The sequence below is a fragment of the Pomacea canaliculata genome, linkage group LG1, assembly GCF_003073045.1.
Source record: "Pomacea canaliculata isolate SZHN2017 linkage group LG1, ASM307304v1, whole genome shotgun sequence".
NCBI lineage: Eukaryota > Metazoa > Mollusca > Gastropoda > Architaenioglossa > Ampullariidae > Pomacea > Pomacea canaliculata.
The window spans coordinates 4,843,494-4,869,492 of record NC_037590.1 but is presented as its reverse complement, the minus strand read 5'-3'; the positions used below and the strand labels follow the sequence as shown (position 1 = coordinate 4,869,492).

At 47.6% G+C, this 25,999-nt stretch overlaps 1 protein-coding gene across 1 annotated transcript in view; it reads left to right on the top strand.

Annotated features, from left to right (window-relative positions):
* Positions 1-25,999, top strand: part of LOC112577331 (caskin-2-like) — a 141,343-nt gene that overhangs the window by 70,993 nt on the left and 44,351 nt on the right. The window contains 1 exon segment of the mRNA XM_025260389.1: positions 4,137-4,245. Coding sequence (XP_025116174.1) covers positions 4,137-4,245 — 109 coding nt within the window.

Sequence of the window (25,999 nt, the reverse complement as noted above, 5' to 3'; positions counted from 1 at the left end):
AAAGGGATATGGTTATGATGTTGGGGATTTTTTTTTTTATTATTTTAGCTTGTCTCTGTTACCTGTCCACATTTTATTTACCTGTCTGCTAGCATGAGTGCAGACACCAGACTTTAATCGTCCGCAACTACAGAGACTACTGGGTTTCGCTGGAATACATCTACCTGTCGTAATCACCTGTAAAGGCCGTTTATTATAAACAGCATCCTATTGCAGGCCAAACACCTGTGCTTGTGTTTAAATGTAATGCCGTGGAGTTAATGTGCGCACACCTGCTATAACCACATCCTTAAGGGCCACAACTTCTGTCTGAAACTCCTGCTGATGAAACGGAAGTGGTGCCCTCTGGCTGCCATTTCCTGACTCACAGAACCCAGGAGTCATACAGATCGCAGCTACCTCTGGCGCAATGTAAAAACGGCCGTGAAGACAGAAAAGCGTGTTGACAAGCAAGATCTGTGAAACGAGAGAGGTTTGTTTACAGGCTGAGGCGTTGCGATGACGTGGCCTTCCTCCTCCCTCCCCTCCCACATCTTGTTCCTTCCGTTCCTTCCCACCCATGGGTACGTGCGGCTGATTCTGATGACTGAGTGCTGCGAGGCTTCGTGCTGCCTGCTATTCCCACATGCGCTTCTTCCTGACCTTTCTTTGAATTCGCATCTACCACCGAGATATAAAGCCTCACCACCGCCACCTACTACTACTACTGCAACTATTATCCAAACCGAAATATAGGAATTATTCCATTTTCTGGAAGAACCGCGTGTTCATGCTTCTGATTGTCTTGGGAGGGACAAGTGGAGAACTCGTGTCATCGCCGAGGAAACTGATGTCAACTGCTTGTTTACTGGACATGTCCTTTAGTTGAGGTGGTGGGAGGGAGGGCTTTAGTGTGTCAGTAGAGTCTTCGGTGGTTAAGAAAAAATATATACGGTCTCAGCTTGTCTCACCCATCCAACACAAAATGTTATGTGAGAGGCGAGGCTGGCAGCATAAATAGGTGATATAATAAATAGCTAGGAGTAGATTCGTTGGACCACAAAGTAGTGAGAGGCGAGACAGACGAGTTCTAGCGAGTTACTTTATAGCGAATTATTTACCTTACAGTGTCATGTTATACCGAGTGAAGACTGTGTACACTTCAGGGACTGGAGATTATTTTTTGAGTAATTTTTTTTAAAATTCACTGGAGATTATTTTTTGAGTAATTTTTTTAAAATTCAGCTTGTGTACATGAAAACCTGCCTGACATTTACACCTGTCTTTCTCGATAACACGTGTATACGTCAGTGAGATATAAAACATCCTGTTTGCATGGTCATACACGTGGTTTTCATGAAGTGAAGAGCAAGGATAGTAGAGTAAGGTGATAGAGGAAGTCATCAAAACCACCCAAAGTTTCAGCTGCTGTCTGCCTTTGCTAACATCAACCAAACTTTACAGTCGCTAGCTCATCTACAACTCAACCTTACAGTCGCAGGCTCTTCCATCATTTATTTAATCTTACGGTCACTAACCACCTTTATTTCTTCCCCAGGCCCTCGACACCGCCACAACTACCTTCCCTCTCCTCAAGCCTCACAGTCGCTAGTTACCGTCGTAATCCTCCACTTGCTTACCACCACTCCTAGTCCCCTACCTTGCATCAAACCTTTCAGTCGTTAACCGCCTTTGCACCAAATCCCAAGACCCACCATGAAACCCATTTTTTAAAGTCTCGTAGCCGCCATAACACCAACTGTTACAGTTCCTGGGTAGACAAGCACCGTGCGCTGTTCATGCAGGCGACAGCTGCAGGTCTGTAGAAGGTGGGTGGATGCCGTGATCTTCCCCCCTTCCCCAACACCCCTTTACCTCAATTCCCTCCCCAAATCCGAGCTAGTGGCTTATCGTGGCCAGTCTGGCAGCTCGGCCTATAAAAGTCTGTCGAGGGTGTGTACGGGCAGCGGTTTTTGGGCGGCGGTTCTCGGCATCTTGCTTACCTTGCTAGGCGGCAGCCGCGCGGCGGACACCAGTGAGGCGGCGTCGCGCGTGGATAATGTTGTTGTTGGATGTTGGACAGATGACGGTTTGCGACATGGAACTACGTGACCTGCGTGTGACCTCTCAGAAGTGACCTATGTAGAGATGTACCATCGATGATGTCTGATCTTGCAGCCGATGTTGACATAACAGATTTCCACCGCCTGCGCGATTTTCGCCGAATTGTTTGTTTAAAAGGAAAGACAACATAGCTCATAACAGCATCACTAGTTCATTTAGTCAGTTGATGTTCCGGTGGACGAGTTGAACGACCTGATGCTTGGGATTTCTTCCCTCCGTCAATTGTTTTCTGGATTTTCAGACTATTGTTGTAGAGGTGGATCCACTAGGATTGTCTTCAGCAGTTATTCTGATCGCCGTAGAAGTAAAAATCACCTTCACGGACATTTGAGGTTGGTGAAGAAAATGTATGAAATGTTTCGTGTTAGTCGAATGTGACAGACAAATTCAAGGAAACCTAGACTTCCACAGTTTTGTATACTACAGTCCACAGCTTCGTGCAGTCCGTTATCACGTGATCAAGTCTGTCTGCCGACCTCATGGGTACCAGGAGAAGGAACATGGCCTTCAATCAGCATTTCTCCATGATCGCAAACAGACTACGAAGTGGTCGCTATGGCTACACCCGCATTCGGATGGGCACCGTAAGTTCTTCTTGGTTTAGTCAAGACAGTAGTGGACACGCGTGACCTAGGGTCAAGAACACAAAGTCTGTGCATGATGGGCACACGACAGACAGACATACCTTTCGGGCACACAATAGCAATACATACACTATAACCGGGTGCACACTGTGTACCAACATAGACTGCCAGAAGGAACCTTTCAAAGTCAGTCTCTACGTAGACAAGAAGAGATTTCTTTGCGATTTATTTAGCGCGCGCACACACACAAATTTCTTATCCAAAAGCCTCTCGGGTGCACACGGCCGTCGCCTGGTGTTTCTGATCCACAGTCCGCTGTCTCATTTTTAAAAAAAAGGCTTTTCTCTTTTCTTGACCAGTCATCGTGGCCATGTAGGTTCAGGTGCCAGGCAATAATTGAAGTTACTGCCATGTAGACATAAAAGTATTGCTCCCTTTTAAGTCTACTTTTCCCCAAAAGCACCAAGTTCAGAACGGAGTCATACCCCGAAGTCTGACTGTTCCGAGAAGCATACCCTGCAATGCCAGTTGACTCATGTAAGGAAGGGCACATTTCCTGAGCGAGAGCAGTGCAGATGTCCACCTATATGCCCACACGGTCTCCTTGGTCTCCACCAAACCGCTTACCAGGTACGGAGCGCCCTCTTACGCCGAGAAATGTTGCATTGAGATGATAACTGAAAGGTTGCCATATTCGCTACACCCACCGAACATTCCAGACATTTGGCTACAAGCATTTCCCCCCAGAGAAAAGCCCTCAGTGACTTGATGCTTATCTTTTTCCATCAGCAGCACCTCCGGATGATGCTCGCCACATATTTTCTGCTGCTGCTTCGCTCACTGAGATGCGACCCGTCTAATGTGAATCCCAGATACAGCGGCGCTTTACCGACCATCCTGCAATTGTCTGTCTTCCCTCCTGCCTAACACCTTCACAGTCGCTTCTCCTGATCACCTGAGTGATGTTAGCATCGATATCGGTCGGGTTCAAAACACTTTCCAAAATATCTTTTTGCTGAAATTGTCATAGACGAGACCAAATCGGTTTCTGTATTTCAATTTCAATTATCGATTATTGTGTACAGAGGGGAGTACTCGTGCGAACGTTAGTCGGAGTTTGACAAAGGATGTAGACTTGCAAAACACACAACCACGTCTGTGTGGATGGATGAATGGACACACACACACTGCTTCAGTGGTTGAGAGATTTATTAATTAACCTTACATTGCAGCCACATGATTGTACCGAAGTGAGTTCCATCGTACCTCACAAAGTCAAGCTCACACCAGTAGCTGCACGCAGCATCCTACATTTTAATTTACTTACAAAAGCCAACTGCCTCTGTCTGGCATGCACTCATCACCAACACCGATGTCACCATTACCAGCACCACACCATCGCTGTTGTAGTCGTGTCTCTGAACACTCGTCACACTTTCTGTCCTACAGTGCGGCATCGATGTGAACAAGCCCGACTCCTACGACCAGACGGCGCTGGATATCGTCAACAAGTTCACCACCACCCGCGCAGCCAGGGAACTCAAGCAGCTTTTGAAAGGTGAGTGCACTTTGGAACTCTCTGAACACTGGCACCTTTAATTGGTGACCTCTCGAGTCTTGATTAACCTCTCTCTCTCTTAATTAACCTTTCTTCCTCCCGCTCTTACTTTCTCGGTAATTTTTTACACCCCTGTTGAGATGTTTCACTTTGAAAGCCTGGCACTGCGCGATGTCATTGTCATGTCACCTTGTTTTACCAATCGGGATAATGAAAATGTCTGTTGTAAGTTTTTTAAACACACTTGTAGTCGTACTCATGTACATCATGAAGCTGTAATAAGACTCGTCTAACGAGGGCCTGTGTAGTTCGGGTTTCCTTAAATGAAGGGATCGTGAAAGAGGACTTTATTGCGTCGTGGATTTAATTTCTTTGAAACTCGGTCTGCTCAGTTTAAAACAATGGGCCAGCTGTTCTCACAGTGCACTGCGCAATATTGTTTGATACAGTAACCGCCACCTGTTCCATCGTTGACATTGTACAGACTGGACGTGCAACATTTTAAAGACCAAGCCACTACACATGCCATCACTTCGGTTATTAGGCTAACCCAGTCAAATATGAAGTTCACCTCGATTTTGCTGACAAGTTCACAGAACATAGAGCTGCTATTAATTTATCACAAGAGTGCGTCAATTAAAACAATATGTGTGAGGTCTGGGGCGGGACATAAGTGTTGATTGACATTATGGAAGACTACACAGTCAACATGAGATCCTCCAGGTGTCGCCCCTCCAGTCAACCTACTTTGTCAGGTCACAAGACGTCTCGACGACGAGCTTGAATTCAAATTAACGGGACCCACTCGAAAGCCATTTTATGTAGGGTTGGACTTTAATTTTATTTGTTGGAAGAGCCGTTAGTATGTAGTCTTTACCTAAAGATATTTTGTATGAAAACTATGGAGGACACACTCCGTAGATGTCATGTATGCAAGCTGTATGAGACATCCTCTGTAGATGTCATGCATAGAAGCTATGAGGGCGGGGGGGACCATACTCTGTAGATGTCATTATGCAAGCTTTAGGAGACATCGCCTGTAGATGTCATTATGGAAGTTATAAGAGACATCGTCACAAAACCCTTGGAGTTAGCTACCTTTGACCTTTGATACATTGGAACGCTGCCAGCGAAGGGACACTACCCACTAGGGTTCACCGTGAATAGGTGAAGGACCCCATTGTTCAGCAGACGGGATCAGCTGTCCTCGTTGTCCTCGTTTAGCTTCTTCTTTCCTTCTCGCTGTCGCTGTCTCACTCTTTGATGTGGGTGTGAATAATCTCTCGTTGTAACACAAGGCTTGTCGTATCCCCCCCCCCCACCATTTCCCTGCTGACAGGGTTATTCAGTTATTCACTCTGTTTTTGTAACCCTGACCTTCGGCACGCTGTCACCACCGCCATCTTTTTTTTTTTTTTTGCTTCGGAAGAATTGCAGACAAGCAAATTTTTTTTTTTTTTCAGATATCGGTAGACATAGGTGTATAAACCTAACCTGTAAATTTGAGCCTCCAAAATCCATCCGTTAATTATCCGCTAGCAACGTACGCGATTCGCACCTGCGATCATCGAGCGCCGCTGACAGTGTACTACGTCACGATAACAGTGTACTACGTCACTCCAGTTCACCAATCACTAAGTTCACAGCAGTCAACACCAAACAGAGAGAATGAGCGACATGTCGGATTATTCAGACAGTATCGTGCTGTAGTCGCAGTGTTTCAGAAGCGGAGGAAACTACAAATAAAACTGTACATGTCTGAGCGCGAACCCCATGTTATAATTTGTCAGAAATTCATACAGCGCCATTTTCACCTGACCTTCGATGCCATGCAGCTTTTAATTAGCAGATAATAAAACCTGGCGTGTGATAAATTTGTGAGAAGAGATCTTCGCATATTACAGAACTCATTTTTGTTAACAACTTCCCAGCATTCATTTGGGCAAGCGTCGTACCACAAGGCCGCCTGTACTCGGGAGAGAGAGACCTCCCCTACCTTGTTCTCAGCATACGGGTACCTGATTTATCAGGGGAGGTAAGTGGAAGTGAAAGGACTCTGCCGGGCATTGCCTCACAGAACTTTAAACTCGGTGAGCCACTTATTTTGTCCATTCGGCTACGTCACCCTGACCAGCCGTTTGTCTGTCAGTTCTGTTTACACATGGAAAGTCTCTGGTGTCGTTTACAGAGGGGCAGGACTGATTTATACTTTACATTCTCTTCGTCTTTCTTTCATCCTGCGATTATGCAGCGGGGGTCCTGATGCAAGGTTAACACAGCGCACAGCTGGGCGGTCAGGTTTCGGGAATAAAGGTGGGAATGCTGTGCTCTTCTCTTTCCTTTTTGCGATGAACATTCCACCATCGCCACACTCAGCTTGCCATCACTGACTTGCTTATCACAGAGAGGTAAGGGAAGGAGAAATAGGTCCACAGCCTTGGATTGGCGGGTGGGCATCGACACTTGTGCTCGCTGACATCGTCAGTGATTGACGGATTGTTGGAGTTTGTCCTCAGATGATGATGCTGCAGTCTGAGACTGTTGTTGGCCCTCAGGACAGGTGAGTCATGCACTGCGGGCACATGTACACACACAGGTGGAGACAAGAAGTCAATCCTAATTCACACACCTAAGGCAGCCTTACCTTTGAGTCAAGAAATACGGACACCAAAAAAAAATCTTTTCCTGCCGCCATTCACCATCACACGGCTGTTGCACTTCACTGGTGTTTCACAGTGTGTTTCGTGTAACGAGGCGCTGTTATGGCCTCTGCTTTCACGTTGTTTACATTATCTGCTGCATTGTTTATCTCACGCACGAACCTTTGCCGCTTCTGCGGGTTATCGGCCAGCCACTTGTTTGCGAACTTGCACATTGGGTTGTCAGCGAGGCAAATTTATTTTGGAGCCGTTCATTTTCCGTTGGACGTAGAAGTGGGTTAGGAGTACGGGGTAGCAACACGGGTGTGCTTTCGCCGCACGCTGCATGAAGAGTTTGTATATATTTACATACACATACATGAGAGAAATCTTGTGAACCACGAGGCAAAGGCGTCCAGCTGGCGGATCGTTTCAAATGTTTGCATTTCATCCGCCGCCAGGGTTAAAGGTGTCGTAGCGATGGCGTAACGTTTACCTGCGCGCGCATTCAGTTGTTTACGGCGTCTTTCCCGCGGATGCACGTTGTCCCTGGCAACAGCGGCAGTAGTTACCTTTGACCCGAAATCAAATCACGTGGTTTTCACTTCACTGTTACCTGTGAAAATCGTGTTATGGGCCTTGAATAGTACATATCGCTCTCTGTACTCCTGTACGTTTGTTCTCCTGTCCGTCTGTCACTGTATGGAAGTAGAGAAGCATTTTGTTTGCCTGAAAATATATCAGCGTGGAAATATGTTGTTTATTATTTGCCTTCATCGTAACAAGGGACTAAAAATTGCAAGAGAAATTCTGGAAAGTTCTGCAGTCTGTACATGGTGGATAGAAGGAGGCTGTCCGCGTGTCGTTGCAATCATCATTACGACTGTTGACAGAATTCTCGACAACTGAGTTGTCATTATCGTCTAAGGTTGGGTGTTGAGGTGTGCGCCCTTGAGCTGTTCTCCATGATTCAGCATAGTCCACAGAAATCAAGCAAACATCGTATGTGAGGAGCAACGGAAATACGTGTGGGGTTATCTGAGGTTACCGGGGAATGCAGACTTTTGAGCTTCTGGCGGTCTCTTGACCTTTTGTGTGGACCGCCGTCAGCCTCGATAGAGAGAGCGAGAGTGAAGCACTTTCACCTGATCACATTTTATTTTTAAAGTTTGGGCAGGAAAAGTCAAGGTGTTAGGGGTCAAAGGTGACGAAATAGGTCGTATTTGTGAGAACTATGAGGCTCGAATGGTTATGTCCATAACCATCTTTTTCACGAGAACTAAGAACACACGCGCAGACAGAACAAAAAGTCCCAAAGGAAATAAACATGACTGCTAAAATCAGTCTCTCCCTTTTGATTGTAAACATTTTGTGGTAGATCTGTGACGTGCAAAATCACACCAGAAAAATGTTTTGTTTCGGTCGTCATTGTGATTATCACGAGGGTGGCATCTCCTGACTTACCCCGGAAACATCCGGGAACTGCGGGTATGACTTGGGGGCTGTCTGCTGATTCGGGACTTGTAAAACTCAAAGGCTGCTGTCCAGGGTAGCGGCAACTCGCAGGCATGTTTCCAGTTCCAACATACCGGGTGCCGCGCGCATGCGTGCTTTTCGTCGGAGATGGTGTCGGGCCACGTGATGCGCGGCCACCGCGCGGTGCATCAAACAGCCGCAAGACGGTTACCTCATCGTCCTCCGCGCAGAACAAAAAAGAAAAATCCTGCTCCTCCCCCCACCACGCAACTCCACCTCTGTTTTCATCCATCTTTCCTCAGCACCTCCAGCAACTTCAGCCTTGAGCACAACAGTTGGGCTCCGACTGAAAACACTTGACACACTCAACGCCAAACTCGGGAAGAGTGTTGGTACAGCGATGTCGCCCCACCGATCTTGGCTTTTAAAACCTTAGATAATAATTATTATATAGGTCGTGCTGGGTAGGTTTTCTGGAACGAGTACCTCATAAGTACACCTAAAGCCCTCAATCCGAACAAGATAAAATTCTTCCCTTCCGTTTTTAGCTCTTGGCTTCTCAGTTTGCACCTGTTGTACCTGCAGTGTTGTGTGTGGCGCGCGGCCTGGACCGCCGCGGTGAGCACCTTGTTGTCTGTCTTGCTGCTGTGCAGCCTCTCACACCGCCGCTGCCGCCACTGAAGGTCGAGCTGTAAGAGACCAGTACAGTCGAGGGGGCAAAGTTTCGTGAAAATGTAGAGAAGAAAAGGCGAGGGAGGTGGGTGTCGGTTTTTCTCTTTTCTTTCGTGGCCTTCACCTGCCTGTTGACTGGAGCAGCCCTTGCTTTGTGGATGTGACTAAGGGTGGTGTTGGGTGCAGCGTGGACGAGAAGTGGATGAGACGTGGTGACGTCATTGTTCCAGCCACGGATGGGTGGCTGTGCGCCGTGTGATTGGCTCGCTCCCCACCTGCCGGGTCACGTCGTCTTCTCTCGGTCGGCACAGGTGACGAGGCGGTGCAACCACGATTGTCGGCAAAGGTAACAGGTTTCAGCTTATTTACCTTGAGCAACCCGCGAACCTTTCGGTTTAGTCTTACCTCGAGCTCTTGCCGCAGGCGTCTTGTGTGTCGATGACTGTAGATGCTTCACGCTTCGGATAAAACAAAACGCGATCGTCTGTTGTCTGTTCTTTTGGTTTCTTTGTTGCTCGGATACCCCGTGTACCTCAAGACTTCGTAGTGTAGCGAAGATCGTGACTGGGTGGGGGGAGGGGATGTTGGTCCCCAGGGCTTACGTTCGTTATTCTAGACTCGAGGCCCAAAGGGAGGAACCGTCCAACCCACCTCATGTCACACCAGCAGTAGTTGTAAGTACAGTGTAGCACCGAGCTCCACGTGTGACAGCCACTTAGTCTAAAGGTGTGGATGTGTAGTCATCACGAAGTAGACCTTTATGAAGTGTAAGCGACGACCCCGGTCTTATTTTCTGTTTTTATCGAACTGCTTTGACCGTGGTAGGTTCTTAACTGATTTCTTGGAACAGGTGAAGTCGGTGGCGGATGTAAATACCGGATTTGCACCTGCCCTACCCGAGAGCCACTGCCGCGCTTTTGTTGACTGTGCACCCTGACTTGTCCTCTCTCTCTACCTTTATCTTGCTCTCCCGGTGTGCTCATGTCGGCAATAATCTGTGCACGATCGTTTACGACCTTCACCCGGAACCAAATTTTGTTCTACATCTTGACAGTAGAGAGGTTGTTAATCCTGTTAAATATGTTAGTCATTTTAACTTCGTTTTGATTCTTTGTCAGCACTTTTTTAAAAACAAACATCGCTTCTTACTCTCTTCCCGTGAAAGGTGTGTGCGCGCGATCAAGGTGAGAGAGAGAGGGGGATGAGAACTGCACCTTGTACCATCAGGTTCCTCTCGAGATGAAGTTTTATGTTTTTTCTCTTTCATTCGTAAAAGGCCATAACATCGGTATATTTTGGTTGATGTATATTAATTAGTCTGTGTTTGCGTATATGAACAAGAATAAAACTGTAATCACATTGCACAGCCGCATTCTTTTCTAGCGAGCGTTTCTTACTCTTGATTAAACATTTTTTGCTTTTGCTGCTCGTGGCAGAGGGGGAACTCGATCCCATCCCCGGAAGTCGGTTAGTAGTCAAAGTGCATCATTTACTTCCATGAGAAGGTGATAAGATACCCTCCTTTTTTTCCCCCTTCGCCTGACCTGTGTTGAGCCTTTCATCTCCCCCACATCCTCTACCTGTGTTGTGAACACCTACAGACATCGCGTGAAAGGTGCGTGTCGAGAGGAGTGAGAGAAAATGGAAGCAGCATGTGCCACAGAGGAGGCTGTCAGATCTTTCTATCTTCACCTCGTGAATGTGTGTGCAAGACTCCCTCGCAACCTGGCCTTGTGTTGGCATCCTTACCTGTAGGCATGTAGTGGGTTGTTACCTGTTGTCTTTGGCTGCCTTTTTGGTTGTTTAGTGGGTTTGTATTTTAGGCTTTTCTTGCTTGACTAGCTGTTCGTGCTGTTGTAGCTTTCACTATCCGAAAGATTTTGACCACTTCGTAACCCTCCCCACCACCCGGCCATGCGCTTCAAAAAATAATAAAATTTTATTTTAAACATTAAAAAGAAACCCACATAAATTGTCCGTCAGTGAAATAATTTTAATGGCCTGTTTTCACCAGTTCTTCGCACTTTCATTTTGAGAATGAGATCCATTGTTATTTAATGGGAAGGAAACGAACCGTGGAACTCCACCCTTACCCCAATCCGTCCAGTGTGATTGTCTGCCCATCCTCGTGCAAAAATAAAAAAAGGTTGGGGATGTTTTTACGACAGATCGGATTTCTCTTCTATGGATTTTTCTTTGTCCCCTTACTGACACGAGTCGCATACATCCTTTTGTACAGGCACCCGGGGTGGGCTTATGTGTGCTCTCAGGGACTGTCTTTTAGTAGCTGGATGTCAGGCGCAGCAGTACACCGGAGGACATCTCTTCTGTTGTGTTTCCAGGCCGACATAAATCAGCTCCGCCACCCAGCCCCCACACACTTTCTCAATAGACAAAAATGTTGCACGCCCATCTCAATAGGGAACAATTCTTTAATGGCAAAAATGCTGAATCTTCTACCGGATCGCCTGTAAGGCGAGTTTTCATAGGACAGGCAGTGAAACACTAACCCATGACAATCTGGAAAATAAGGTCTTTCATGGGCTACATTCCTGTAGCCTTATAATAGGAGATCGCTGCCTGCAGATTTTGTGAGAGATTACCTCTGTGTTGGACTGAAAGACTTCCCGCCTACACGTGTCGTTTTACTGTCAGTTTTTCGCCTCACCTCACCTGCTCTCACCTGTCCTATATCCCGTGTGTCGCTGTTGATCAGTGGCTAGGTCAAGATTGGTGTACGAGTGTATGCAGTAAATCTCCAGATATCCATATATGTACAAGTGCTAAGACATTTTGCGTATATTTTTAGCAGGCTACCCCACCATCTCTCAGTGTAATGATCATGGTGTTTGAGGGTCCATTCCTGGCCTTTTACTGAAGACAGCTTTACACTAGCGGGTCTGATGCTCTCTTGGAGTCTCTGGGCGGTTCCATGCAACACTATCGCAAGAATTCACAATAAATGGCTCCTGCCTGTAGAGTTGTCGTCTGGGAGGGTGACAGGAGGGGCTGCATGCCCTGTACAGACACACCAAAGTAAAGCACAACGAGGAACAATAAGTGTCCTGCCCTTTGCCAGGTCTGTGCACACCTGGCACCTTCTCCGCCCACTTAGTACTCCAGACCTGTTATTTCTCTTGATCGTTCCTTCATTAAATTTCTTTTTTTTTTCAGCTTTTTAAAAAAATTATTTGCCACTTTAGTTTTTGGGCTGCTGTTTAATATTGCTTATTGTTTGTTTTAAAGCCACCCATTTTTTAAATTTATCTTTTCACTCCTCCCATCACGTCTTTGTCACGTGTTTTCACTTATCATCCATCTTTGCCACACTATAAAACAAACACCATGTGCCACGAATTTATAGCGAAATTTGTTGAGCGGATTGAGGTTTGCAACATGTTCATCGCCACTTCTTATCATATTTCATCGGCATATTGCTTCTTCATAACACAGCCCTTCTCTACATGCGGTTGCTTGACAACCGCGTAATGCGTCAACACCTTTTATGACTGACTCACATTTTGTGGTTTTTGGATTATCTCATTTCTCTTCCCCTCACGAAGAAAGAAACACGTGAAATGTTGTTTTGTTTTTGTTTTGTTTGTTTATTATTCGCGTTGGGTGTTTCTGACAATTTGGTGTCTGTTCGTATGTAGCTCGGGATGTTATCTGACAGTCAGGTAGCTCTGATGTTATGTCGAGAGGACCTGAGTATTTGTGATCAAGCCTTGTAAGAGCGCTCGCTTCCTTTCCAGTTCATGATAGATATCACTCACCGACATTTTATTGGAAGCTGTTGTGTGAACTCATGGTCCCCCTCTGTGGTGGCATCACGTGGAGCGACGGAATAAGCCCAGAGGTACACTGAATACCCCAGGCCCACTTCAGGGTGTGTGTGGTGTTTTCTTGTTTCTAGTAGCAACGGTTTGTCGGACTGGCTTCAGGAAAAGCGCTGCCACAGTCAGGGTTACAGACGAGTTCTGAAAGCGAGGAAAAAAGCCTTAAGACCAAAAGCTAGTGTTGAGAACCAGAGTGTGAGCTGATGGCAGGTCTGGCGGCAGGCTCTGTGTTGTACCTTTATCGCCGTGTGAGTGCACGTCGTCGACAGACCCCGGGATGCGTTACATAAGGCGTGTGTTCCTGTTCGCAAACAAGAAGTATTCGTTACTTAGGGCGTTTTCAATGGCGACCAACACAGATTGCAAAGCGGAGACAATCATATACATGGGGTAGATGGGGAATGTTGTGCCTGTTGCGAGAGGAGCGAGGCTGGGAGCATTCTGGAGGAGGGGCTAGGTGTCAGTATGACATCTTTACGTTCAGGTGAGAGGAGCGCCTAGGTGTTTGTATTGTACCTTTACTTCCAGATTAATTTTTTTTTTTGCAGTGCTAATAGCGGCCAGGCACTGGGAGGGGTGTCAGTGCTGACAGGTGGGTTCGCGATACACTGCCCTGGTAGTCGATGCCAGAATATGACACCGGACTCTGTCCTGGCAGGCGCCCCACCTATCATTCGGAGAATCCTAAGACTACACCGTAGTTAACTTTGCTTTATATCAAGGTAAAGATGTGGGGGTCGGGGGAAGGGGATACCGCTGTTTTGAGGACTGGGGCAAATTCAAGGTGTGTCTTGGAACACTCGTAAAAATATTGTAGTCGGTGTGGACTGGAATAACCAGGTGCTGGTTATGACCGCTGGTCCTACACTTCTTTGGTGCTCGGTAGTCAAGACAGAGACCAGAAACGATAATGAATGGTCAGTGGATTTTATCTGTCATTAATTTTTGACGCTGCAATTGTTTACTGTAACTTGATTTAATTTACAAGTGAATAATGTTAGTGAAGCAAGAACTGTATTAAAACCCGTTGTTAGCCGAAAAAATAGGGACAAACCTTTGACTGTGTGTAAGAAACAGTGAAGTAAAAGCTTTGCCAAACGTTTGTCCATATGTGTCCAGTTGAGAATGACTTTTATTAGCGGAAGGTTGGCGGGAGTTTTCTCTGGCATGCAGTGCTTAGCCGATTGTTCCTTTGCATGGTGGTGTTAACGAAGGCGGAAACAAAAAAATGTCGACCTATGCCAGCTGTTGACAGTATGTTCACAACCTGTTGTTTTGACTATTTCTCAGGAAAGTGTTGTATTCATACATTCACTGCGTGATTGTTGAAACAGAAGAGTTTCAGCGAAGTTGGTTCTCTTATACACGCGTCATGGACTAGAGGGAGAGAACTTCACACTTAGCACGTTTGTCGGCAGGAGTTATCTTTCTTATCACGATTCCCCCACTCCACCCCACCCCCGGGGTTTTAAGTGACTTCCTCTTGGTTATTGTATTTGAAATAGGAAAGTGCTTCCACCTAAAGGGGATTTCGCTTTGACGGAAGGATGGAAATCTGGGGGAATATAGAGGAGGTGACAATGGAAGGAGGGACTAGGGAAAGGGGACTAGGGAAGGTATTACAGGCTGTAATGCTTCTTATTTTATTTGTGTGCACTCAGCATGTCTCGGTACCGAAAGCAAATGTATCGGAGATTAAATTTTGATAGGAATTCGTGTGTGCAGCATTTTTGGAGCAAATGTATATTTTATAATCTACTTATCTTGTTATAAAGACTGTAACCTCTGCATGAGATTAAAGGGAGAGACCTCTGATGCGAACTGGTTTTCAAGGAAGCTCAGTTGCTTCCCTTGACTGTTCACGTCCGCAAGCTGTTTAGTGCGGGGAGCGTCGGGAGTGTGTGGTTTGAGGCGTGTCCAGGTGGAACGAAGCTGAGAGATAGAGGGTCGAGACTCCCCTGAAATACGGTGATGCATATCTAACTCGACAGAGTGGTCCGTTAAAGACTAGCACAGGTGTGGAGGTTTTTTAATGTGTGGATCACCACATTCGTGTTCGGCAAAGAAGTTGTTTCTAATGTGTGGAGCGCATCCGTCGTTACGTCTAATTAAACAACTTATTGCAGGTGGAGCAGGCTCGTAGCAGACCTACAGAGTACGAGGGTTAGTGGTGCATAGTTATCACCAGCATCAATAATTATATGCTGGCGATACATAGACTCAGAGCTGCATGATGCTATTACATAGAACTACATGATGTTGTATAGACAAAACAACATAATGATGTACAGACTCAAAGCTACACTAAATCATTTTTCACCCTCAGCCACGCATAATGTTATGTAGGTGTGGATTTATATCTCTGATTGCATGTGGTGGGGGTTTTGTGGTGAGTTGGAGGCAGGATGCTGGCAGCAGGCTAGTGCCTCATCAGCTAGCTCATCGTCTGCTGTGGCATTTCCTCCTGTCCCAGCCACCACCGCTGGCGGTACTTGAATGCCGATAACTTCTCTACTGGTGCAGTTTGACTAACCAACTGTTACCCAGTCCAATCTTCCAAGCGTTCTGCCAGTTGTAATACAGTCCAACAGTCAATACTGTTCAACACAACGTTATTTTAAAGATCATGTAGGAAAGAACTTTTTTTTTGTCAGTTGTATAGTGCGGGTGGTGGAAGAGGCCAGGGTGCTTGCTGTTAACTTTTATGTTTTCCGGAAATGAATTTCAGCCTGACGAGGGACGGTGCTTTCTGTCTTGTGGAGTTAGTGTGCGTGTGGGGGCGGGGGTTACAAGGGGAGTACGATACGAACAAACCGTAACGCTTGTGCTGACAAAGGTCAAATGCCCGGATGATGCGAGAAACAGACTGCTCAATTGGGGACGGGTGGATGTTCTTCTTGCTGCTCTTAGAGAAGTTTTAGAGACATTGGAGAGGCTTTCGAGATGCCTTTAATTTTAAAGCCTACACTATGGAAATGCGCATGCGTCGAGAAGTGACGTTGACCTGTCGTCGTCCACACGAAGAGGAAATGCGAGGAGACAACTCTGGGTGGTCACATGTCAGCGCTTTACTCTGCAGACTTCTGTCTTCCTGCCGTTGCCATGAAGTGTGCCAGGGACCACGTTGCTAAGTGACGCATAGGCCAAGACGTCACCAGTGACAACGAAGAACAGGAAGAGTGCGTGCGTGCGACAGAATGAAGACATGCCTCTCTCCGGGTCATGACAGTCCGGCCACGTGCCTTCACTGCCCAGCCACTCGCTTGTCGCTCACAGGGAAACTAGCACCGAGAGAGAAGGGCGAGGGAGAGAAAGAAATAGCAGCTGGAACAGAAAGTCAGGAGATAAACAACAGCTGCTGTGGTGGAAGAGGCTCCGCTATTTACGTCACCAGTTAATAGATTTAATGGGGTGGGGGGGGGGAATCCAGCTGCCATCTTGGCAACCAGATCGATGTGGGGGAATGGGGTACGTACTGAAAGTCTCGACTCCTCCCTCCCATTCATCATCGCTCCCATTCTTTTCTCTATTTTGTGCGTGTGGGTGTTTTCTGGCGACGCCGTCAGCTCCTGGCTCATCTCTGCTCCGTGCCCCTGACCTGGACCTTCTGGGTAGTGTTGAAATGGTCCACGAGGGGAGAGAGACTGACTTCTGTCCTGACCTTGGTCACTAGCATCACAACGACACTTGGACATAAAAGATAAAACGCCTTCCTCCATCCTTCGGGTACCTGACGTCATCTACAGTAACGGTAGATTACCCCTCCCCGCTCGCTAGTGGCTGTGAAGACGAGACCGGGTGCAAACATAATCGACTGCTATTCGGACAACCAAATGAGAAAGGTATTTATTGGTTAGGGGGAGAGACTGATGGTCGGCAATTAAAACAAAGTTGTGATGACCTTATCGAGACCTATAAGCTATATATGTGTGTATGCGCGCGCGCGTGCTTGTGTAATTCGATACAGTGCAGATAAGGGAGCTTAGCGTGGCGAATGGTGTACGAGTGAAGCCGAGGGATGCACGAGGGGCAAATCGCATGCTGACACAAAAGTAACTGAAGAAGGCACTTTTTTTTTTGGGGGGGGGCGGGGGGGGGGCGGTGGCCACAGCAATCCCAGGTGCACCCTGTCAACAAGTAGGCCGGGTACTTTGTGCTTTGTTTTGTGAGTATTGCCTTTCCGTATGACCGGCCTGTTTCTTGCTATTTTTGACTCTTTCCCTACGGCGTTCTCTCTCTCTCGCTCGCTCTTGCTTTCGTCCCCTTCTAGCCTCCTTCCCTCTAGGCAAGCCGCCCCATCCTTCATCTGGCTGGCTCATAACAAAAATATAACCGCCACACTAGCGCAGCTTCTTTCGATTGTGCGTGGGTGAGTGCGTGGGTGTGTGGGTGCATGGGAGGGTGTAGTAGTTACACCAGTCTTCATTTTCGTCTCTCTGTTCCCTGGGTGGCTGGAGCGCTGGCTGCACGCATTGTGATGTCGGGTTGGTGGCACGACCACAAGACGAGTGTTGGGGGGCTGAACAGACTCAGCAGCTGATGTAGGAGGCCGCTTGCGACAGATCTTGCTTGGCCCGGGCGCCAGCCATGAGGGTTCCAATGAGGAGGGTGGATGGATGTCGGTCTCGTGTGTGGTGGCGCTGCGAGGTGTACTGCGCTGACGCTTCAGACAAATTGCGGCCCCTTAACAGCCGCCTGATGAGCATCATCATCGGGTTCTAGTGTTAGTACGCGGTCAAAAGGAAAAGGGAATCGCTATTCTCCTTGTGTTTTCCAGGAGCTTTGTTTACGTGCACACTTTAGCACCTGAGCGCACCTGGAGAGCAGGCTTCTGGCGCACGTTACGCAACGACCTGACTTCAAAGACATGACACGGGGAAAGGTGTGTGCTGGCGAGTCGAGTCTCTTCCCCCGCACCACACCGCCAACACCACCACAACACCATTCACCAAGTCACCTTGCACGAGGACTAGCTTGTCGCTGGGTAAGCAACTCCTGACGGACGGTTTGTGGATTTAGAGTGGCCTCCCTTCTGCGCACCAGGCTCCAGTTTATGTGCGTCCTCGGACGGAGGAAGTCAGAACCCCTGCGAGTAATAAATGCCCGGATGTGAGCGGAAGTGAAATACACGCACGTAACCTTGCTTCGGCAGTTCGCCGGGGTGCTCGAGCATCTGCTGGGACAGGAAGTCGAGGAAACGTGTGGCCTGGCGCTGCGTGTACGCTGAGGTCGGGTACCTTGGTTGGCTTGTGCACTGAGGTCGGGTACCTTGGTTGCTTGTGCACTGAGGTCGGGTACCTGCTGGACTAGTGTGGCGCCATGGTCAAGTTCTGCCTACCCCAGTGCTTGGGAGGGGGGCAAAGCTGTGTCGGGTGCGGGAATACCAAGTCGGCTGCCGGGGTGCAGTATGCACCGGGTAAGTGTGAGAGTCGCATGCAGGTGATGGGTCACAGCTGGATTATTCCTTCATTGTAGTCCTACTGTTCACTTTATTCCTGTTATTTCTTCAGTCTGTTCTTCTATTTTTCAATTTGATTTTGATATTCCTTCAGTTTGTTCCCAATATTCTTTCTGTTCCTATTATTCCTTCAGTCTGTTCTTCTGTCTGTTATTATTATTTTGTCAGGTACGCCTATACTCCGCGCACTGATTGTTTCCGACCATTGACATTGCTTTAGTTTGTTTGCAGACTGATGTATTTTCTGTCAACATAACAATCTGCTTTGCAGCTCTTTTCCTCCTAACTGTTCGCCCTTTAATTTTTTCTTTCTTGTTTTTCTCCTAACTGCTGTTCTTTCAATTTTTCATGGCGAGGGAAGAGGAGCATGCTTGGTATAAGTTTATTTCCATAGAAACTAGCCAAACGAGGAAGCGTACCAATGAAATATTCTGTTTATGGAGACATCTTAGTGAATATTGTAGGAGGTTACAGTGGCACGCGCACGACTTTCACCAAGACTCGTGAGAAAAAAAGAAAAAGAAAACGAGAGGGCATAAGGTCACGCCAGGTCATTGCCAATGCTTATTAACTGCAGCGGCAGAGAAGATTTGAGAAGACAGGGAGCCCTGTAGTGGGTCTCCTCGCTTTTCCAGACCTTTTTAATAATATAGAAGCGGTGTCGTGGAATAGAATCCCAGTGGATACCCAACAACCCTTCAGGACACCCGGCTTTGCCAGACGGGGATCCTCGGATGAGTACCTCCACTCCTGTACATAAAAAAATGAAGGAAACAGCGGCTAATTGTCATGGATTTTAAATAAATTATTAATTATCAAAGCATTATAGAAACCATGTCTAAGTATACATTAAATTTCCTTTTTCTTTTAGCATAGACTTCACATACTGAGCGCGCGTGCGTAGTACCAGGGCCTGTGTTCTTAATGATCAGTTTTAATTAATTGCTACTGAACCGATTTCATCATTAAAATATCTTTAATTGTAATTTTATTGCCTTTAGTGAAGAATTTGCTTTTAAATTAAGTTTTAAATTTGGCAGAAAACAGTCATTGTCCCGTTGAAAGCTGTGTACTCCCAGCAGATAACTGTCCCTCCCTCCCTCATGCACATGTAAGGCCGTGCGACTACAAATAGCATGTTGATGCTGGGGCTATATGGCAAGCTATTTATAAGCACCTTACTGCTGATATAACCCAGCCCCATGTTTGCACAGCCTCATCACTAGTACGCACTGTTGAGTGTGCACATCAGCAAGTCTTGTTTCGAGCGGATGGACATACCGCAGGTGATGAATAACCGAGTGTTAGTCGAGTACACTACCCCTGTGTCTCCATGTTGACAAGATACGACATGGTGTCCGAAGGTGTACAGGGCTGAGCTTGTTGCGCTTCCCTCCGTGTCAATCATATCTCGGGTGTTACCAGGTCATTGATCATTACAACAACCCCTGTTGTTGCCTAAAGGTGTGAAGGGTAATTTACAGGGAGATTGCCTTCGGGTACTGTTTGGTGAAAGGGCATTGCCCCTGTAAGTCGGGCGGATGGCGGTGGGATGCTAGGAAAAGATGAAAGAGGAGGGCGCAGGAAACATTTTGTCAGCGCCCACGTGAATTGGCCCCGGCACGCGCTGCAGTCTCGCGCTTCAGCAAGTTGTACACAAACACAAGACAATTGGACCACAGAGGGCTGTACTAGTGTTGTGGTGACCACAGAGGGCCATACTAGTGTTGTGGTGACCACAGAGGGCTGTACTAGTGTTGAGGTGACCACAGAGGGCCATACTAGTGTTGTGGTGACCACAGAGGGCCGTACTAGTGCTGTGGTGGGCAGCCAAGTGCCTGGCCCTATACTAGAGGAACTGTCTTGAGAGTTGATGTCAGAAAGCAAGACGGCGACGTCCAGGAAATAAAGCAATAAATCTGAGTGACCTCGCTATGCGCTCGGCCTGACAAACGAGCAGGAGGGTAGGGGTGGTCGTTATTTGTTTGGACGGAGGTATCTTTGCCTCCTGCTGCTCGTAAAGGTGAAGACTTGTCAAGCAGCTAACGAGCTCGCAACTCGGTGGTGCGTACAGAGCTGTTTAATAACAAACGGCTTTAGTCGCGCCAGCTGCGAGCCCCCAACTTCCTCTTCCCGCCGTGGACCCGCGAACTTCTGTGATGTGCAGACCCTCACAGGGAAGCCTGTGTCGCTTCCTTTTTACGACTGATCTGAAGCCTCCCTATCTGGGGATGTCTGGCTTTTACTGCATTGATGCCACTACCGCCAGGCTTGTTTGATATCCACGAGATACAGTTTGAGCTTGTGTTTGACATGCACGCGCCCTTGGTATGCAGGGAGAAGGCACGTTGAGCCACTCACTTCAGTCGGTCACCCGTTGCACTGTAATTAAAAGACGTTTACTTTGGGCTCAGGATGAGCACAGGCTGAGAACAACTGTTCTACAGCTGGAGAAAGCACTCGCACTTTTAGGAGGCGGCTTATCCGAGAAATCTTTTGGCTAAATTAATGGAACTGGGTAAGCAGTGGAAAAATAATGGAAACAAATACGCATGCGCGTAAACATGCAGTTTTGAGGGACTGGCGAGTTGAGACTAGACAAAGTAGTGACGATCTGTCGACACAAGCACGCGGGCTACTGAGGTAGGTATATAGTACAAACCTTTTTTCACAGTTGAACCAATCCTCCGGCACCAGGTAGACACACTGCGCGTGATGGTGTGAGCTGAACTGCTCTGAGTCTTTATGATGGAAATAACATCTGAGTAATAGTCTTCGTCATCCCGCTCTCGACTTTCCTTTTCTAAGCTTAACCATCCATGGGTCGAGTCATGGTGCATGACTGTAATCACCACCCACCCCACCCCTGTTTGTTGCATCATCTTAACCGCCGGCATCTTTCTTACGGTTCGTTGTTACCTTCAGTGTAAGTTGTCAGAGCTTCTACCTGTCGGTAATGAGTACAGCTGGTGTGTGATGTCAGAGCTTCTACCTGTCGGTAATGAGTACAGCTGTTGTGTGATGTCAGAGCTTCTACCTGTCGGTAATGAGTACAGCTGGTGTGTGATGTCAGAGCTTCTACCTGTCGGTAATGAGTACAGCTGGTGTGTGATGTCAGAGCTTCTACCTGTCGGTATTGAGTACAGCTGGTGTGTGATGTCAGAGCTTCTACCTGTCAGTATTGAGTGAATACAGCTGCTGGTGGTCCTAGCCTAATGTACACAAGTACAAAGCGACTCCACGCCTCACTAAGTGGTAGAAGAGTTCGCTGGCTGTTGAAGATCCGAGAGGATGCACTTCCAGGAAATTACCTGTCTTACCTGGTCGGTGCTTGAAAAGAAAGCAAGTCTGTGCGAAACCATCGCGGAAGGAGAGAAGGTGTGCGGAGGTTGTGATAAGTTTTACCTGCTGGACCCTACACCCGCCAGGCTGGGCGAGGGATGACTTGGTATCGGGAGCAACTGTTGCCCTGTGTCATTAACCCTCCTGTGTCATTAACCCTTCTCCTAGTCAAGATCAGGAGCGCGAAATGATGTTGGTGTAAGGTAACTGTTACGGTTGGTGGCTCTTGTAGGGTGGTCGGGTGTGGCATTACTGGTTGCAAAGAAAGAAAGCCCACTTGGTGCAGGCCACGAACAAAAAAGTCACAGAAGTAAACAGCGAGGTGTATGTGTGTGTCTTTATTTTTGTGCGTGGACGTGGGGAACGGTTTTAAAAGTTTAAAATATAATGTTTGGGGAGTGGAATTGCGAAAGAAGTTAATTGATCTTCCTCCTCGGTGCGAAGACCCGAAATAGCAACTTGACTAAAATACTAAAATACAAATGAGTATAGTCTTGCTGACAAGAGGAGAACACTTTTACCGTATGGAGGGGAGGACCAGACCCACAGCCTGTAGTGAAGCCCATGTTGCCTAGAGATGTGTCGGGGTAGAGAAAACCAGGGGACGGTGAGGGTAGGGCTGCAGGAAGCTTCCAGATCGTGGAGAAGATACCGAGTCAGTGTCGAGTTCACGGGCACGCGCTTTGCTGCACCTTCAGGCTTGAGCTTTTCACCGTCTGCACTCCACTAACGCTCGTGAAAAACACACCATGAAGAATGCTTGAATGCTGCTGAAAGATGTGGAGCAAAAAAAAAAAAATACAAAGAGAGGAAGCTCAATAGTGGGCTAGGTGGTTTTTTTTTTTTTTTTTAGTCTAAGAGACCGTTGTCAAGCAGGAAAGAACGATTCACATGATGATGAGCTCACCTCACGTGTTACAAATGTCGGTTTTCAGTCTTGTACGGGCGAAAAACCTGTTTTCTCCTTCACACTGACAAATATGTGCAGATGTCCTATCAACAATATTCGCTTTGTCAACTATATACACACCTCCCCCACTCCATCGCTCCCCACAATGTCTTCCAGTCTCTCTCTCCACCCTCAGCCATAGCACGACCTAAACTCGTACGTCGGGTGTCTTAGGTAAGTTGTACTCACTCTTACCCGTATCACGTGGCTACACGTGCTGCCTGTCAGTAAAACACCACGAACTAACATCCCTGGACTGCTGGCAGACGATTATTTCCAGTTAACTGCTAAAACGAGGATTAGACGACATAGCTTCCGGTTTATTAAGATTTCACATTAATTATTAAAACGAGGCATTAGACGACAAAGCTTCCGGTTTATTCACATTCTTACGGCTCGCCGAGACTAACAGCGGATCACTTCGCAAGAGGCCAAGAGTGGGTCTCGGCAGACAGACATCAGTCAGTCCATCAATACACGTCCATGATAACACAGGGCCGTCACGTCACCAACCGCGATCTGCCACGTCACACACTGGCGGCCATGTCGGACCAGGGGCGGCTACTGTCTTATCTTTCTCTACTTCCGTCAAAGTGTGTGTGTGTGGGGGGGTCATCTATGATTTGTCTACCCTGTGGGGATCCCTGCTATTCCAGTAATGGAAGCTTTCTCGACCACGGAGCTGGCGAGGCGATCAGCGCAGCGTGTGAAACGGTCGGTCGCCAGCGGACCCGAGATAATCGCCTTCCTGTTGATTTTTCTTTCTCTCGGAACGTAAACAACTGGGAAACAGTTCGCTGGTGGAAGAATGGGGTAAGGCTTTGTACGACTCACACATGCGTGTAAAGGAGTAGGGTGGGGGACCGGGCTTGCAACCGGCGGAACTTCACTCGCCATCAGATCAGTGAGTAGCAATGACTGACAGGTGCACCTGTCTTGTATGTCAGCATCGACATCTCCGCTGTGCTGCTCGGCGTCGCTTGTAGCTCCCGCTACCCTGACAAGATAGCACGTGACTTGGGCACATGGGTGTTTGTGGCAAGTCCTTCTGCAGTCAAATCCTGTTTAGATGTTTCTGAGGAACTCTGCTCCCGCACCCACCATCCATCCTGCTTCTTTCTAAAGGGGGTGGTTAAATAGGGTGGAGGGGGAGATCTACGTGCTCGCGGACTCGAGAGGAATACCCCGAGGGCTGAGTGATGATAGCGACAGGTGTACAGATCACAAGATTCCCTTTTTCTCATCAAATCAAGCTTTTGTTTCGAGAAAATGCGTGTTACTGGCCGACTGCTGACTACACCTCTGGTATTTCATTACTTCAATTAGTTTATTCTTTCTCTGTAAAGGCGAGGGCTAAATAGGAAAAAAAAGCATTTTCTTGCTTAGTTTACCTCCCGTTAATAAAGCATTGTCATTGTTGGCTCCAGTCAAGCAGAACCAGACTGTTCGTTCACTGTTTCTACGGTCCTGTTTCGTGAACACAAATCGTCTGAAGAAGAGAGGCAACATGCAGCACGTGCCAGCCTGACAGGCGCCTGTGAAGCCAGATCCTGCCCCCCTCCCTGTGTCTCGGTCCCGTCTTTCCTCCCACCGTCTTTCCTCCCCTCACTGTTGCAGCTGTCGTAGTCTTGTCTCAGTAGTCAACCAGGGAAAGGACAAACGGGCTGCATCGTATCGAATGGCAGCGGAATAACGGAAGGGTAACGACAGAGTGAATGAAGGTGAGGAGGAAGGGGGATGGAGCCAGTAATTGCTCGAGCCCTCGACATCAGAGCTCGGCTTCCACTCAGTGACATGGCCATCACAAATGGCAGCCAAAGTTTGTTGTTTTTTTAATTCTCCATGTGTATGTGTGCGTGCCTGTACGCAGGTACATGTACACCCGCGAGCTGCTGACCGACTCATGTCGCCCTGTGTAAGGGGTGGGCCACTTTTTGCACCGGACTTGTGGGAAGCGAGTAAGAGGATAATGAAAAGTGCACCTGGTGCAGGTAAACTGTTGGTGGACAAGTCACCTCAGCTGGCAAGGGTAAACTGTGGGCAGATAAGAAACCGCGGCACCTGCCCAGGTAAAATTACAGGCCAGTATGAAGTCGGCCCGCCAGCTGAAAGAAGACTAGAAGTGAAAACGAACCCACAACACCTGACACAGGTAAATGCTGTGTAGATGATAAGCTTCAACACCTGGCGTACAGAGCTGGTGTGTAAATCATAAACCTCAGCACCTGGCACCCGACACTTGACACTTGGGAAGCACAGGTACACCTGTATTTTTTTTTTTTTTTTTTTTTTGCGAGACATGTAATTTTTTTCTGAATGGCAGTGCATTCAAAGTCCAAACGGCAAAACTGTCGGCATCACCGGATGCCGTGTCGACGAAGATGGCGCAACTTCCGGATGAACGTTGTTTATCTGGTTGGCTTATCGGCCTTGCGTGCCGCCCCCTCTCCCCTCTGTCATGCAGGCCTCTTGCATCTTGCCAGTGGACCTGGGTCCCCAGCAGCACCATCACCCATGGAGGACCTGCGACAGAGGACGGGGTGGGTGGCCGGCGGTCTATTTTTACAATCTGTCACAAAACTTTGCATCGTCATTGCCTCATAATGGCGGTTCCTAGGCTGCTCGGGCGTCTGCGAGATTCGTCTACAACGACCCTTGTAACCTTTGTCTCCACCCATGACTAACATGCTCGGCAGCGACACACCTCCACCACCGCCATGCCCACGATTAATCGGGAGGCTGGACTCCAAGTTTGCGGAGGTGTCCTCCCTTCATATTATTCCCCGTCTGTTTGCAGGACAAACATGATAGGGGGAGGGCTACCCTGGCATTTAGAGCTGTCTGCTAGTCGGAGACAAATATTGTTTGGAACATTTTACAACCTCCCTCAGTAGTAACATCATCATCTGGTCTAAAGAAACTAATGAAGTAAGATGAAACATTACTCGTGATGTTTGAGTCATTCGACTTTTTTTCCATTGGATGGGAGGTCATGCGGGTCTGTAACGACTGACACCGTAGTATCTTCACTAGTGTTCGTCATGTTCGGGTATATTTATGTTTTGTCATTGGGACACTAGGGTCAGTTCATTTTATTGAGCGTCGACATGGTTTCGAAGACATATTGTGACCTGGTGGGTGAGTGGGACTTATTTTGTAGCCACATTGTGACCTGTCCTTTTCACCTTCTTGTCGAGCTCAGTGTCAACCCTGACTTTTTTATGAAAACTTTTGTCTAGTGTCCGCCGACAGATAACGTGAGTTGATAAAAATAGAACATTGTATATACACTGCACGTGACTGCACCGGGAAATATAAGTTACAGGCGAACTTGAGGTTTATAATTGTTTGAATGTTTTCTTTAATTGACCTTTTTGAC